This window comes from Ochotona princeps, chromosome 29 (genome assembly GCF_030435755.1).
Source record: "Ochotona princeps isolate mOchPri1 chromosome 29, mOchPri1.hap1, whole genome shotgun sequence".
Taxonomy (NCBI): Eukaryota; Metazoa; Chordata; class Mammalia; order Lagomorpha; family Ochotonidae; genus Ochotona; species Ochotona princeps.
The window spans coordinates 14713299-14730163 of record NC_080860.1 but is presented as its reverse complement, the minus strand read 5'-3'; the positions used below and the strand labels follow the sequence as shown (position 1 = coordinate 14730163).

The 16865-nt window shown below is 62.6% G+C and overlaps 1 protein-coding gene across 3 annotated transcripts in view; it reads left to right on the top strand.

The window, feature by feature from the left end:
* The window catches only part of TTC28 (tetratricopeptide repeat domain 28), a 502210-nt gene that overhangs the window by 478749 nt on the left and 6596 nt on the right, over positions 1-16865 (top strand). For all 3 annotated transcript variants that reach the window (XM_058656472.1, XM_058656471.1, XM_058656473.1), the window contains 4 exons: positions 5081-5222; positions 12943-13122; positions 14158-14878; positions 15661-15785. In XM_058656472.1, coding sequence (XP_058512455.1) covers positions 5081-5222; positions 12943-13122; positions 14158-14878; positions 15661-15785 — 1168 coding nt within the window. The remainder of the gene's footprint in view (positions 1-5080; positions 5223-12942; positions 13123-14157; positions 14879-15660; positions 15786-16865) is intronic.

The window sequence follows — 16865 nt, the reverse complement described above, 5'->3', positions numbered from 1 at the left end:
GGGCTATTGTCCCGGTGCATGGTCCTCTCTGCCCACTTCACTTCTCTGCAGGCCCTCTCATCCCTGGGCACCCCGACCTCCCGACAGGCGCAACCATCACTGTGCCCGATGCCAAATGGCCACTGTTCTCGGCATTGCTCCTAGGGGCAACCTCAGCACCTCACCTTGCCAGTGGCAGGGATGGGCGTTGTTCTCACTGGCTGACCACACCCACTAAGTCTGTCCTGTGACACCCCTCCCCGCTGCCCACCGGGCTGCAGTGCTGCCCCTGCTGCCCCCCGAGGCAGCACACATCTGGCTGTGTCGCTCTCCCACTGGGGTCTCCATGGAGTTGAGCCAAGATGGCGGAGCTTGACCTTGGCCCTGTCATCCTTCTGTTCCTGCCTTCCTCTGCCCTAACCCGGAGGGACCCTGCCCTTGTCCTTGATGCTGCAGAACACAGGACTAGGGCCCAAGAGGCACCTGCCCCCCGCCAAGTACTTCATCTCTCACAAGGCCCCCTCCCCACCACGCCTCTGAAATTCCCTGGCCCTTTGGATGTTGTATGGAAGTCACTGTTTCTCGCCTGGCCCATCAGGTGAGCCCAGGCCCCTGTCACTTCCCAGGTTGTGCACTTGACCAGGGCCTCCTTGTCCCCCTTAGGTCCCTGACGCCGGGGCAGGTGCTGTTTCACGTGGACAAGGCAGGCAGGTAGAACTGGAGACAGGCCTCCAGGTACTAACAGGCCTGCTGGCAGCAGGGGGCGTCTTCCAGCCCTCTCAGGCTCTGTGGCCGCAACTCCTGGCCAGGGCTGCCTGGGGAGGCAGGTACCACGACCCTATCCTGGCATGCCCAGAACAGTCCAGGAACAAGAGGTGGGACGCCACTTGCAGCTGCCCACCCCCACCCCCGAGCCAGCAGGTGCCAGGTGTAGCTGGAAGAGCGGGGGTCCCAGTCTGAGCAGCCCCCTCTTCTTGCTGCTGTCCCAAGGAGGGGGTGAGGGGACCCGGTGCTTGGTAATTAAGAAAGTGCCTGCAGCTTGGTGCATAAGCACTTCAAATCAAGTGTCTGACACTGTAGGTCTCCCACTAGAGGCCGCCTTTCATGCGGAGGGAAGTCGCGGGCTGGCATCAGAATGCTTCATTTAATTGAATTGAGGCATCTCCAGTTACCCGAATGTCACAGATTTGCCAATTAATTGTTGCAGTCATTCCTTGCAGCTCAAGTGTAGCTCTCAGGCCAGCTCCCAGCCCCACAGCCTGCCGTGCCCGGGGCTCACAGGGGATCCGAGCACAGCCGGTTCAGAGCCGAGGAAGCAGGCATGAGATGATGTGCCAGCCAACAGCTTCCCAGAGAGCAGGATCCAGGAGGTGTGCAGGGTTCTCCAGCAGGTGCAGTCCTGCGGGGCTGAGCCCCAGCTCAGGGAAGCTCAGGGCATGCCCACCCGAGCAGGGAGGAGGAGGAGCGGAAAGCAGGAGCCGGGGAAAGCAGCTGGGGACTGTGTATGCCGATGGGACTGGCTTATGCTGGAGGGATCACTCAGCCCACCTGCCTGCCAGCTCCTGGAATCTGCACTAGTTGCAGGCACACATGGGACAAGATTTTGGGGCCAGCTCTGGCTATCCCCTGAGTGGTCTGGCTTGAGAGAGCCATGCCCGGGCTGGGCTGGGGCGCCTTTGGAGTAGCTCCCTCTTGGCAGGTGCTGGGTGCTGGGCAGGGCACCTGCTGCAGGGACAGCTCTGTCCAGCCCCAATCAGGGGTTCATGGGCAGTGAGTACAGCCAGGCAGGCTCCTGTCCGCGCACACACAGTTCAGTAGCTTCCCTTCTCTGTCCCCACATCCGTGCCTCTCCCTGCCGCCGTAGACTGCCGGGATAAGTATTTATCCAGGAGGTTAATATTCATCACCTAAGGCAGGCGCCCAGTGTCCAGGGCACAGCAGTGAATGGTGGCTAGGAAGCAGCGCCCCCTGCTGGAGCGCCGGGGCTACGCAGCTGAACTAGCCTGAGCCAGGGCTCTGGGACGTGGAATACATGGTCCTGGGGCATGGAGAGGTGGTGCCAACTTCCCTGGGAGATGACTGCATTTGAAAGGTCCCTGCCCCTGCCTGACACAACACAGCAGGTGCCACAGGGGCACAAGGCGGGCAGGGCTGGCCTAGACAGAGGAAATTTTGCAAACTTCAGGAAACCCAAGACGACCTTATCACAACCCTACATTGTGGAAGCAAGGAAAAGGGGGGATTGAGAGAGAGGCCTGCCGGCCAGCATCCCATGGCCTGCTGATGCCCTGGAGGCCTCTGGCATTTGCAGACGCCCGCCAGGGCTGGGGCTGAGCAGCAGGCCTCCCTGCAACTTCAAGTTCTCACTCTGTGCAGCTTCTTCCCACCCTGGCTGTGGCTACCAGCAAGGCTGTGCAGGTGCCAGGCAGTCACGGCACCGACACCTGGGGGTAGAAACACCTCTGGCAGAGCCCACCACAGTGCCAGGGAGGGCCATGTCCTGGCCTCTGGGCTTCAAGCCAAGACCTTCCCCAGGACCACACCTCCCGGGGTCCTGGGACAGTCGGTCACTCTTGATTTCCTGCCCAAGCTCCGCTGCTGTCTCAGCAGAGTGAGGCACAGTGCCTACCAGAGGTGGCCACTGCTGGGGCCAGCTGACGCCTGTGACTGTCGCCAGGTCACAGGACTGCTTTTGGCAACAGCGGGCGGGAGTCAGGCCCAAGGGTAACCGCCTCACCTGCCCAGGCCATGGCTGGTGCCCAGCTCCAGAGCCGGTGGTCTAGGAACTGCCAGTCAACACAGGGGCCTGGCACAGGGGGCTGAGAGCCTGCCCCATGGTGGGGGGCATGGAACGCCAGGGTCAGCATGTGGAGATGGGACATGGGCCGACTTGAAGACCGGAGAAGAGCAGGACGAGGAAGGCGATGGCGGTGCTGCGAAGACGGTGGCTCGGACGCAGGGCTTTGCGCTGGCGGCACAGTAGCATCTTGCTCTTGAGTCTCGACTGCCCGGGGATGCAGTGGATCCCCCCAGAAGGCCATGGATGGGGCAGGTGTTGAGAACCGCTCCTTGTTTGCCAATCTAGGGGAGGGCAGTATGTGGTCTGAGCACGGCAGCTTTGCAAGCCCAGCCCTGAGGCCAGAGCAGGTTCCCCGAATGGCCGGGCAGTGCAGGGAAGCCCACCTGCCTGCCCTCCCTCACTAAGCCACTTCCCTGTCCTGTGCCTGGCCTGTCTGCTGCGCCTTCTGCCGGTAGAGCGTGACCAGAAGCCCAGGTCACTAACAGGGACACTGTGTGTGTGCCTCTGTCAGAACCAGTCCCACTCAGTGGGCACTGGGGGGAGCAGAATGGCTGATAGGTTAGTGATGCCACTGTGTGGGCCAGCACCCCTGGCCTGGGCTCCTGCCACCTGCCCAGGCCACCAGCCTGTGTCCCCTGTCCCCACACAGCACCGGCAGGCAACACTGTCCTGCACAGGCACACAGAGGCCCCGGTGAGTGATTGGCCCAAGGCAGGGGCTGACTCAGCACACTCCTCTCCCACATCTGCTGGAGCCTGCCCCTGGCCCTGCTTTCCATGGCTCCGTTGCCAGCAGGGAGGCCCTCCTGGCCTGTGTCCCGTGTTCATCTGGGTGGGGTCAGACGGGCAGACGGTCTGGTCTTGGCATCTTGGAATGAGTGCCTGCATCTGGGTACACTGGGGCTCCCCGCATCTCCGCTGCACAGCAAGACCCAAAGCGGAGCTCGTGGTGCTGCCCCAGAGCTAGCTTGGCTGAGGTGCCTCAGGTTCACGCAGGGGCATGGCATTCCCCAGAGGCCCCCCGGCTGGATTCTGCTGTTGTGGGTGTGGGAGGGGCATAGGGGGAAGGGTGCCGTGTGGGCGGCAGGGCCCGTCCGCCACCAAGGGCGGGCATGTGCAGTGATAAACAGGAAGGTGACAGCCGCCACGGCATCCCTTCTGGAGAGCGAGCTGTTGATCTCCCCTTCAGGGGCAAGCTGCTCTTTGCAGTGTGTCCTCTGGAATTAAGTGGGACCCCGAGTGTCACTCCTGGGTAGGCGTGCTCCTGTCGCCTGTGATGACCCATTTCCTGAGTGAGCGGACATGGCCAGGCTCCCTGCCTCCCAGGCATGTTGCCATGCTGTCACCGGAGTGAGCTCAGGGGCAGAGGGTACACAGAACTCTAGGCTTGGGCACCGCCCAGGACCCTGCCCGAGGTCTGTGGGGAGGAAGCTTGGGTTGCCACAATGTCATGGATTGGGGTGTGACCCTGGGAAAGCAGCCTTTTGGTTTCCTCTTATACAACACAGGGTTGCCGTCACTGCCCGTGAGCCAGCACACACCACGCCCAGCAGGCCATGGTTCTGGTGGAAGCCCCACTCCCCACCCCCACGTACCAAGTTTACCTGGAGCTGAGAAACCTGCCCACCATCCAGACGGGCCTCAGCAGGTGACCGGGCAAAGGGGCAGTCGCCCCTTGGTTGTGCCTCAGCAGCTCTGTTCCCTGCCCTGAGTGCCTCGTCCATAGGCACCCATGCAGGCTGTCCTTGGTGGGCCCCAGGACAGTGCCTGCAAGACAGCTGGGGCTTGGAGCCACGCTCCAAGTGAACAAGACAATGATGGTATCAGCTCCTGTGTTCGCGCTGTTGGAGTGGGGAGCGTGAGCACGCCCATGGGATGCCAAGAAAACCCCAGCCGGGAACAGCAGCTAAAATGCAGGCTGGTACGCCACAGCCACACGGACAAAGCTCTGGGGCCTCAGCTCGCGGCCCCAGGCCAGGCCGGCTGGCTCTTGGTCCCGTCTGTGGCTCCCACAGGCCATGGTAGCATTCCTGGTTCCCCATGCCTGCCTGTGCACAGTGGCTCAATGCCGGCTGTGAATCAGTCCTGGGGGTGACACTGTGGGACGCCTGGACTGTGGACAGGCTCCAGACACGTGTGCTTCCATGCACTGCTGCTTCTCTCTGTGCTTGCAGACAGCGTCCCCTGGGAGGGCAGGGCAGAGCGGGACCAGGTGACGGCCCTGCGGGCACTGCTGTGGGTGTGACCTGCCTTCCACACAGTGGGTGGGGCGATGGTGGGTGACCTGGCGCTCCCTCCGCAGGAGCTGCCAGAGCGTGACCAGCTTGTTCAGCACGGCATCGCCCACCAAGGATGGCACCTCATCTCTCCCAAGGAGACAGAGCTCACTGGCCAAGCCCCCGCTGCGGGCCCTGTACGACCTGCTCATAGCACCCATGGAAGGGGTAAGTCACTGCCCCACACCCACATGTAGCTCCCCTCCCCAAGGCAAACAGTGGGCTCATCCGGGATTGGAGCCCCTCGCTCAGTAGCTCAGGCAGCATGGGCAAGCAGAGCTAAGCGAGAGCCACAAGCTGGCAGATATGGGTTCAAGTCTTAGCCCTGCTCCCTCCAAACCAGATCACCGTGGGCCCTGTGACATCAGGCATGAAGTGAAGTGACGTGTCCTTCCCAGCTGTCTGGCCATCTGAGAGGACCTCAGGAAAGGGCTTGTTGTCACCTGCCCACCATGCTGGGCTGGATGCTTCCCCACTGTCCTTCTAGAATCTGACCCGAGAGAGACGGGTGTTGTGTGGCGTGTCCCTGGCCTGGCCTGCACCCATCTCTCTGCAGCTCAGACCTGGCTCACTGAGTGGGCTGGCAGTGCCGTGGGGTCTGGAAGCCCTTGCGCTTTTGCAGGGATGGCCAGGAAGGCCAGGGGCACAGCGGGGCTGGTAGCAGGGAGATGTCTCGCAGGTGGCAGGTGGCCAACTGCAGGGGGGGGAGCATTCTCAGGGGACACAACTTGACAGCGACTCCACTGTCCCCAGAAAACATTGCCACCTGTCCCTGTCCTGGCTGCCAGCTTGCTCTCCACTTCCCGGCGTTTGTCCAGTGTTGAGAGCCCTTGGGGATGTGTGCTAGCTGCCTTGCCTACAGGGTCACCTTGGCCAAGCCACTGCCCCTCCAGTATCGGTTCCCTTGACTGGGTCTGGGTGACATGCAGAGTTCATGAGAAGGCCATGGTGGTGGCACGTGGGGCTGGCAGCTGCTCGTGCCCAGATGCCCCCTCAGGCCCCAGCCACAGCACTGCCTCACCTGCTCATCCCCAACTTCGCACACCTGGCACCCTGTCCAGTACCTCCTCACCCTGAGGGAGTCTGTGACGAGGCTGCGTGTGGCTCCCCGTGCAGGTGTCCTTGTTGCCTGGGCTATGGCACAAACCATCCAATGTCACCAGGCCTTTCCCTTCCTTCATGTCCACAGTGAGCGTTTTCCAGGCAAGTAGGGAGCAGGAAGGGAGTGGGGGGTGGGGGTTAGAGATGAGACTGCGTGCAGGTCTCCTCTGGCCCAGCTCCAGCATCATTCACACTGCCACCGCTCCTGAGCTCTTCACCCACCTGTCCACCAGGGGGCACTCTCACACCCGGTGTCTGTGGTGCTGGACTTGGGCCTGGGCTCTTCCCAGGCCTCTTCTCCACCGTGCTGCCCTCCCCCCAACACCTGTGTGTGGGCCAGCAAAGACTGCCCCTCACCTCCATGTCTTCCACGTAGCTGGCACCGCACCTGGTGTTTGGCAGCACTCGGAGTCACGTGGCATGGTGGAACGCCCACAGCTATGTGTGCAACACAGGCCTAACTCAGCATAGAAGCTGGAAGGCCCAGGGAGGACTCAGCTGCCTGGCAGGATGCAAGCATGAAGATGAGGGCAGGGGACATCTCCCTGTCCCAACCACACCGAGCCAGGCCCTGTGTGTTCCCAGATGGGCTCGTGGTCCAGCGGACAAGCCTGTGGGTACCCATGCCTGAACGGCTGAACCAGCCCTGGTGGGAACAGGGGGAGCCCAGGTTCTAGGGGCAGGAGAGGAACTACTGACCCCACAGTGCTCTTCATTCAAGGGGTTTGACCCAGCTTTCCTCCCTCGGACGCGACCCCGTGGCTGAGAGGATGCCCCGATGCTTCTTCCGGGGCTGCAGGCAGGGGGAGACTTATGGACTGTGCTTTGATAGAGCAGCTCAGTGGTCAGAACCATGCCTTCCTGCAAGGGGCTGGGAAGGGAGGAAGCCCTCCCCCACGTCCACCAGCTTTGCCCTGCCCGGCTGCCGGTGGCCCTCGCCTCCACCAAGCCAGGGAGCCAGGGTGGGAAGCAGTGCGCTGAGCCCCACTCACCTGCCCCAGAAGCGGAAGGACAGCCTGATCCTGCCACATGGACATGCTCAAGGACTGGCCGCGCCGTGGGGTGAGAGCTTGTTCAAGCTTTGAAATCCATTAGCAGCAGGCACTGTGGCTGCCGACTCATGCCAGACCCCTGGCTGAAAAGTTGGAGTCATTGCTTCACTCAGTCCTGGCGTCCTGGCACAGGCCTGGGCCACAGCGTGCTCCAAGTTCCACGTGGGTCTGTGGAGCTGTAGAAAAGCTGGTGGCCAGTGCCAGGCACACAGGGGAGCTGAGCGGCCAGAGCTGCATGGAAAAGGGACACCAGGGCCAGCTGGAAAGCTGCAGCTCCGTGGCCGGGAGGCCCCACCTCTCACCTGCTGTCTTGGCATAGCGGAGCTGCACCTTGCGCTGGCGGCTCCCGGGCACATGCCCATGTGGCTCCGGAGGCCACTAGAGGGCGACAGGACACCGCCCATCACCCATCAGCTACCCAGTGCGCTGCCAGCCGCCTGCCAGCCAGCCAGCCCGCCCCGGCTCCACATCCAAACGAAAGGCCCAGATCACGAATCGCTGACACGTCAAGCCTAAACCAATTAGCCTCTTCACATGGGGCACGGAATTACTTCAACAACTGCCTTTGTTTAGCTGCATACCACGGCTGGGGGCCAGGTCAGACAGGCAAGGGTCTGATTTAATCTGGCTTCAGGGAAGCACAGGGCCAGGGCCCCTTCCCGAAACCACACTGTCCTCTGCTGTCAAGGCGGGCGAGCACGTCCACTCCTCTCTGAGGAGGGCTGGCCACATCGCACGGGAGCCGTCAGCACGCATTAAGTCCAGGCTCGCTTGATGCCCAAAGGAGACAGTGTCACCAGAGAAACGCTGCTAGTGCGATGTGTGGGTCTAGGCCACGGCTCCCTCAGCAGCTCAGCCTGGAGGGGGAATGCTCGCCGGGCTGGACCCCTGCTCCTGCAGGGTGCACATGCCAACACCCGCCCCTCCCAGCACGCATGGCCAAGACCCTCAGAGTTGTCATTCCAGGCAGCAGGACAAGCAACAAAGGCTGGATGACCCAGAAGTCATCACTCATCTCTGCTGTGACCCCAAAACTCCTGGGGATAGCCTTCTTGAACTCTGAAGCCTGGGGGCTTCGCCCTGACTCCTTGTCCAGGAGCACGAACAGAGGTGGCGCAGCGGTGAGGAGGGCCAGGCTCTGGCCGGGTCAGGACCATCAGTGGAGTTTTGTGAAACGCCCTGTGCAGCGTCAAGAAGCCGGACACCAGGAAGTTGCGTGCTCTGCAGCAGGTGCAACACGACGGAGACCCCTGTGTGCCTTTGTCTGCATAGACTGAGGAGTGTGGAGACAGCCAGGCTGTCCAGAGAAACACCAGCAGGGAGGACGGACGAGGCCCCAGAGGCTGGCGGTCCCACCACCAGGCTGTCTAATTGATTTCTGATGGAGACATCTGTAGTAATATTCCTATGACGGCAGACATCACCCAAGGACAGCAAGCATTTGCACAACTGATTAGGAAGAGGACAAATGTGGGCAGTTGCTCACAAGCTGTCTCGGTGACAGAAAGCAAGGCCAGGAGCGCCAGGACCATCACGCAGCTCCGAGGAGGGAAGGGGGTTCTCACCTGGGCCGTCATGGCAGGTGGCGCTGACCAACCTCTGGCTGAAATCCCACCCACAGCCACTCAGCGCCACCCTGGCAGGTCTGGGTGCACCTGCCCCTGTGAGCCAGTCAAGGCCGAGGGCTATGCGACCTCTTGGAGCTGCTTGGGAGTGAGGCTGGCCCTCTGGCTTCTCTAACGTGCAGCCTACCCCTGCCTGCCCTGCCCTGTATGACTCAGGCAAAGCCGCAGGCAGCTAGCTGCGTGGCTGCTCACAGGATACAGGTGAGCGGGTTGCATCTCTGATGAGGACGCCGTATGGGCCGTTCGGCAGGGTTGTTTCCAACAGCCCTGGGCAATGTTTGCTGAAACCACGCATCCACCAGGACAAGACGGAGGGAAGCAGCTCTGTGTGAGGCCCCTCCCTCCCTGTGTCAGGAGTCCCGGGGTGGATTGTGCAGCTTGCCACGAGCCCTGTACCTCTGCAGACTTGTCATCGGGGCCCCCAGGGGGGCTGTAACCTGGACAGCCCCCAGAGGCCTTCCGGGGAACTCCCCGGGACCTCCAGACACACGGCATGTGGCTCTGAGGGTGCCATCAGTGCTTGTGCGGCCTGGCAGCTGGTCTCTGCTTGGGGTGGGCAACTAAGGACTACTGGTCCCTGTGCGCATGTGTAGAAGGTGCCTGTCTCACTTGGGAATCCAGTTAGAAGCCCCATGCATACCTCTGACATCCCCGCAGGCTGCTGGCAGAACTACAGGCCAGGGCCTTGGCTACAGGATCCCCGCTCTGCCAGCAGCGGCGGGTGGCAGCGTGTGAGGATGGGGGTGAGCAGGCAACGGCTAGTCCTGCAACCACCACCAGTGCCCAGGGCCAGGTGTTAGCCACACTGTGTCTCAGCCTGTGAGGTGTGAAAACTTGGTGCTGCCTAGCCCCTCCAGGTGGCTTCCACTACAGGTCACCATGGCTGTCCAGATGCAGGCCTCTTCTGGGCCCTGCTACCCAGAATGTGTGGTCCCTTGCTGGCCTGCAGGATGAGGCTCCTGCCCTGGACCCAGCAGGAGAGAGAATTGGCCCAGCAGCCCAACCAGGGCTGGAGAAAGGGCCGCCAGGAGATAGACTGTGTGGCCCTGAAGGCTGAGGCGTGTACCCCAGGACCGAGGGGTGCCGGAGAAGGTGCACCTGGACCCTCAGGGCTTGCCTCTCTGCCGCCGGCTCAGGCCAGAGCTGCTGTATAGTTGGATGTGAGTGCCCACCGTGTGGCAGGAGTGCCTCCAAGTGTGCAGGGCCCTGGGGCCCTGGCTTCTGGCTGCAGGGTCACCAGGCCCAGACTCCCTGCACTGGCAGCCCTGGGTGCACCTGACTCGAGAGATGGCTGAAGGAGTGCAGCCAGTCCTGGAGGCAGCACTGACCTGACAGCTGTCCCCCGCTGCTGCCCACAGTGCAGCACCGTGCTCGGGCTGCTGGGACACTGTCCCCCTCTCTCCTGGTGCCAGCTGCTTCGGGGACAGGCGAATCCTGTGTCCTGGATTTCTTGTCTTTTTTTTTCTTTTTTCTTGGAAACGTAGATTTACAGAGAGAAGGAAAGACAGAGAAAGATCTTCCATGTGGTGGTTCACTCCACAAGTGGCCCCAATGGCTGGAGCTGAGCCAATTCAAAGCCAGGAGCCAGGAACCTCCTCTGGGTCCCCAGGCTTTGGGCCGTCCTTGACTGCTTTCCCAGGCCACAAGCAGAGAGCTGGATGGGAAGTGGAGCAGCTGGGACGTGAACTGGCAGGGGCAGGGCAAGGATCTTAGCCACTGAGCCATTGTATAGGGCCTGGCTTTCCTGTCTTATTCCCTCTCCAAAGCAAGCGCTCACTTCTAGAAACTTCAGGTTCTAGAACATCTGTGTCTCGAATGGGACTGGCAGGGTCTCTGTTAGGTGCTGGCAGACCCTGGCGGCCTTCTAGTGCCCTCTGCTCAGCTGACAACCGGGTGCTGCTCAGTGACCTAGGGAGTGATGTATGCAAACACCACTTTTCTCCTTTTTTTTTTTTTTTTAAACAGATTTACTTATTGGGGCCACTATTGTGGCATAGTGGGCAAAGCTGCCACGTCGGACAACCAGGCACTGGTTTGAGTCCCAGCTGCTCCACTTCCCATCCAGCCCCCTGCTCATGAGCTGGGAAAGCAGTGGAGGATGGCCCCCAAGCCTTATGCCCCTGCCACACATGTGGGAAACTCGGAAGAAGCTCCTGGCTTCGGCGGGCTCAGCTCTGGCAGCTGTGGCCATCTGGGAAGTGGACCAGCAGATGGAAACTCTCCCCTAACCTCCCTGCTCTTCAGTGCCTGGCCTCGGATCTGGGTAGGCACCTGTGCCTTCCAGGCTGGCATTTTATACTTCTGTGGTGCTGCTGAAGAGTCTGAGGAGCCTTCCAAAAGTTTGTGGGAAATGGAGTAGAAAGAGGTTTCTCTGGGCACAAGCAAAAATTAAATGTGTGCATAGTTTTCTCCTAATGTACATATTCCACCGAGCCTTAGACATGCCTAGACTATAGAATTGCTGAGTCCTTCTTGGCCTTGGCTCATGTATGCTCACAGCGGGGGCCGCGCCCCCACAGCCTGGCCTCCCTGTGGCCGTGGGCTTTGGGGAGGCGCCTTGCCGAGCATCACAGGGGACACGGCCACTACCAGGGCCACGTGCTCAGCTGGGCTCTAGCATGGGCCTCGCAGAAGCAGGTGTCATGGGTGCACTGAGGGCTTCCCCAGGGCAGGCCCCAGCCTCATTTTGATGCACCCCTCATCCCTCTGGGCTCGCGTGCGTGGGGGCTGTCAGCGCCAGGGACTTGTCCACAGGGAAGCCTGTGTCCTGGAGCCATCAGTGGCCACAGGGTGAGCTGGCATCTAGGGGGTGCACATCTGCCACCTTGGGGACGCTGGGGGTGGGCCCACAGGTGCACGTGACAGGTGGCCTGAGGTCCCCACACTGTCCACATTGGGAGCTGTGCTGCTAAGCAGGGGAGTGGCTGTCACTGTTGCCCCTGCTGACCCCATGGCTGAGGTCAGGACACTGTGTTCATGCCCCCCCCCCCCAAAGCACAGTGACTGCTCATTCCTTGCTAGGGAAGGGCTGAGAGCCAACAGGGAAGTGCACTGGGCTCGCGGGAGCTCCTGGCTGCTTTCTGTCCCTGCAGCTGGAATTAAGCGGGGGCGGGGGGAAGTGGGGGGGACAGGTCACAGGGGAGGGGGCGCTGTGTGGAGCCCAGCATCTATCGGGCCCGCAAGGCACGTTGTCACTTCGGGTTAGTTGAGTGCTTCTGCCACTCTCAGCCACGTGCCCAGGGCAGCCCAGCAGATGGGTCAGGCATGAGCAGCTACTCCCCGGGGGTACAACTTGTCAGCCCCGCCTGGGCAGGCGGGCGAGAGCCAGGGGAGCCAGCCCTTGCCGGTGGGGTCCTGTCCCGTGACAGCGGCGCCTGCAGCCTCTTGGTCTGCTCTGCCTGCCTTCTCGTCGGTGTTTACGGTCGCTGACTCCGTCTCCACAGGCAACGTCTTGGGAAAGATGGTGCCCATGGAGAACAGAAACATGGGCCACTTGTCTGTTGGGGGCTCTGTGGGCACCCGCCCCCCCGTCTGGCCCCTCATGAGTGATGTTGTCACTGAGTGTCCCAGAGCTCAGTGGGGAAGGCGTGCGGGGCGCCCCACCTGCTGCTGCCGGAGCCCCATGTCTTGCTCCCGTGTTCTTGGTGCCGCCCCTGCACCTGATCCTCAGGGACCCCATGACGCGGAGCTGCCCTGGGATGAAAGCAGAGCGTGAGGTGTCTTGGTTTTGGAGGATCAGCTCTGAGATCAGACCTGCTGGGCTGGCCTCTGATGAGGCCCACATGTGGCCATAGCTGTGGCCGTGTTCTAGTGGGAAGGGGTTTGGCAGCGGGCAAGAAACAGGGAGCAGGGCCTCCAGAGGATTTTGTGGCAGCCCTCTCTGGAAAAGCACCCTCCACTGGCAGGCTGAGCTGGGACCTTCCCCCTCCCACGGGCACCACCCTGGGACCAGGACTGTCCTATCTACATGGGCCTTTAGGGGACCGTGAGCATCCGAGTGGCAGCATGGCTCTGCCCACCCAGATCACCCAGCCTCAGCACTGCCCAGCCAGTCTGGGAGCGCACTCGCTGCACAGGGCGTCCCGTCAGCCAGCTGTGCTCCCTCCGCAGGGCCTGATGCACTCGAGCGGCCCCGTGGGTCGGCACCGGCAGCTGGTCCTGGTGCTGGAGGGGGAACTCTACCTCATCCCCTTCGCCCTGCTCAAGGGAAGCTCCTCCAACGAGTACCTGTACGAGCGCTTCGCCCTCATCGCCGTGCCCGCCATCCGCTCACTGGGCACACATGCCAAGGTAGGACTCCCAGTGTGGCTCGGGGTGAGGACTCCTTAGGGAGTCTCTGCTTTGCAGCAAGGACCAGGGCTGAGGCCAGCTGAGCGGCCCGGGAGCTGGTCACCCCTGCCTGGCGCTGCCCAAGGGAGGGGCCGAGGACAAGGATGGCTGATCAGATAGTGTCAAATGGCGCACAGCCCCGCAGACCCTGGCAGCAAACGGGGCGGCTTCCAGGACACAGGCAGGCTTGAGCCTGCCTCCCTCAGCGAGGGCAGCTGGGTGGGCAGCTGTCTCCTGCCTGGATCACGGCCTCTGACCCGTTGCTGCCCCCTTGCTGCCCTGGCTGCAGGATGGCCTCCACCGCGAGGACCTGACCTTGCCAGCTGCACTCTGAGCCCAGGCACCGTCTGCGTCTGTTCCCCTGTTGCCGACCCAGCAGGGCCCTGGCTCAGGACCCTCTGTTCAGGAACGAAGCTCCAGGCCTTTGTGCGCAGGCAGCCCCGTCGCTCCTTTTCAGCCTGTTAATCCTGGCTGGGCCTTGGCTCACAGTGTCAAGCTAGTTCTCACGGTGGCTGCCGAGGTGGGTGCCAGCAGTAGGTTCGCACTGTAACCAGAGATGCAGCGGGCAGAGGTGCTGCGAGGTTAGCTTCGATCTTTGACATCTCCTCCATGGAGAGAACACGGATACCGCTAGGCTTGTTTGCTGCTGCAGTGTTGGGCAGCCAGCATGCAGAAGGGAGCCATGGTCTGTGCGTGCAGGGTCCCTAAGTGTGGCGCCACCCCCTTGAGGCCGAGGTGCACAAACCCGGAGCCATTGCTACTCCCAGAGGCTGTGCGGGGACCCATGGGAGCGCACACTGTGGGCAGTGACCTATGCTCACCTCCTCTCCAGACCGCAAGGACAGGACAGGAAGTCTGCTGCTTCCTGCCCAGTCCTCTCTTCCAGAACTTGTCAGAGCAGGTGTGGGTATCAGGTCAGACACCTGCCCGAGCAGGGGGTCCAAGGGGGTGGGAGGTGTCACTCGTAGACGCTGACCTGCTTATGTCCCCTCCTAGTCTCAGCTGAGGAAGAGCTCGCCCACGTACCCCAGCTCCACCTCCATGGCAGCCGTCGTCGGCAACCCCAAGCTGCCTTCGGCGGTGATGGACAGGTGGCTGTGGGGGCCCATGCCGTCGGCCGAGGAGGAGGCCTACATGGTGTCGGAGCTGCTGGGCTGCCAGCCTCTGGTGGGCAGCGTGGCCACCAAGGAGAGGGTCATGAGCGCCCTGACCCAGGCCGAGTGCGTGCACTTCGCCACCCACATCTCCTGGAAGCTGTCCGCCCTGGTCCTTACGCCCAGCGCAGACGGCAACGCCGCCGGCAGCAAGAGCTCCTTCGGCCACCCCTACACCATCCCCGAGTCCCTGCGGGTCCAGGACGACGCCAGTGACGCCGAGAGCATCTCGGACTGCCCGCCCCTGCAGGAGCTGCTGCTCACGGCCGCTGACGTCCTGGACCTGAGGCTGCCCGTGAAGCTGGTGGTGCTCGGCTCCTCCCAGGAGTCCAACAGCAAAGTCACGGCCGACGGGGTCGTGGCGCTGACCCGCGCCTTCCTGGCTGCCGGTGCGCAGTGCGTGCTGGTGTCCCTGTGGCCGGTGCCAGTGGCCGCATCCAAGATGTTCATCCACGCCTTCTACTCGTCCCTGCTGAGCGGCCTCAAGGCCAGCGCCGCCCTGGGCGAGGCCATGAAGGCGGTGCAGAGCAGCAAGGCCTTCGCGCACCCCTCGCACTGGGCAGGTAGGCGCGGCCCAGGCCCGAGGTGCAGCTGAGCAGGGCTGTGTGTGTAGTCCAGCTTACCCGCCCAAGGAGCCCCTCCTCTGCCGCAGAACAGTGCAGTGAGGACCAGGCCTCCTGGGGGCATGTGGGGACCACCCGGAACACACCCCCCACCCCACTATGGGGAGACGATGGATCCGGTCACCACAGGCTTTAGGGTGGGCCTCGCCCATGTCTTGCTGTGAGACCTAAGAGGGCTTACCCTCTTGGAAGCCAGCGCCTGGGCAGCCACGAGGCCCTGTGAGGATGGCGGGCGTGTCCTGGGCAGATGGCCTGCCGGGAGGGATGATGTGCCTGTGGTGACTGGTGTGAGGTCCCCAGCCAGCGTGCAGTGTGCCTCCTGCCTCCCAGGTCACGGTGGGGAGAACGCACGCAGCGGGTGCTGTGCAGACCCTCTGGGGGGCTAGGCCAGGCTTGTGGTGCCCTGGAGCCCAGCCCAGGTCCCACCTGGGGATCACAACCATCCTGACCCATCTTAAACCTTGGGGGACGGCGGACCACCCAGGAGAACCTGTACTTATACGTACGTCTCACTAGGACAAACTCACCGTGTGTGTGGCTGGTGTATGGCTGAACCTAACAGCCCAGGCAGGTGCTCCCGGCCCTGGCACGAGGGCAGCTGGGGGGCAGGAGCCCCTGGCTCAGCACTGTGCTCCCGACCCCAGCTGTCCAAAGGGACCCGCACAGGGGACAGCTGTCCCCGGCTTCCTGCTGAGGTGACCTCCTGTGCTCGCTCCCCACAGGGTTTCTGCTCATCGGGAATGACGTCAAGCTCAACAGTCCCTCGTCCATCATCGGCCAGGCCCTCACGGAGATCCTGCAACACCCGGAGCGTGCGCGGGACGCCCTGCGTGTGCTGCTGCACCTGGTGAGAGCCCGCGGCACCCGCCCCTGCCCCGGGGCTGTGTGCACACGGGAGGGGACAGTGGGGTGCCCGGTCTCTTCCCTGAGCTCAGCTACTCTTGGTCTGGCTGAACTCGCAGGCTGCCGGCAACGGGGTAAACCAAGGCCGGTCCTGGTCTAAACAAAGCAGCAAACTGCCCTCCTGGCACCACCAGCAACCTGGATGGCAGCTCTGGGGTACTTGGGATCCCTGCCTGCCCGCCCACGGCTCACCTGTCCTCCCAGCTCACCAGCTCCTCCCCTGAGGCCTGGGCACCATGGGTGGTCCTCACCACGTGGCTCCACACCTCTGCCACAAAGCACAGCCCCACGCCGCCACCCCACTGGAGCTGCACACACAGGAGTGAAGCCTTGGGGCAGGCTGGGCTCCCAGCAGGCAGATCCCTTGGCTGTGCCACCTTCTGGCTCCTCCGGAAGGGCAGGCCAGGTGGGGCGGTTCGTTCTTCACTCCTGGTGACGCTGCCCATACCTCATTGGGGTGTGAACAGGCTAGGCACGTATCAGGAGACAGCTGCCTTGATGCCAGCCTCTGGGCACCATCCCACAGCTCTCCCTTCCTTGCTGGGATCCCAGGCTGCTTGTCTCAGGAAATGGAAGTGCTGCCTAGTGCCCACTTCTGGTCCCAGGCCGGGCCCCTCGGGCATGCCTCGGAGGTCTCCCTCCTTGGCCCTGCCTCCTGGGCTGTGGCTCAAGCTCCATGGCCCCTTGGTCCCAGGGAGCAGGGTTCCTGGGCCGGTGGGGTGGGCACATGCTGCCAGGAGGGCCAGCTCCCGCCCACTGTGCTCAGTGCACCTCCTCTGCCCGGCGACTGGGGCTTCTCTGCCTCTCCAGTGGTGCCCAGGGAAGGGGGCACTTAGAGGGCCATGGAGAGGCCTGCTGGGAAGGCCCTGGGAAAGCATGACTGTAGTGCCCAGCATGGGCAGCTCGGCCATGGCACCAGGTAGCCACGAGACCCTACACGGCAGAAGGGGAGGCCGGCGCTGAGGGACAGCGAGAAGGCCAAACTGCGGAGGGTCGGCCTGAGCTGCAGGAGGGGCTCTGGGGA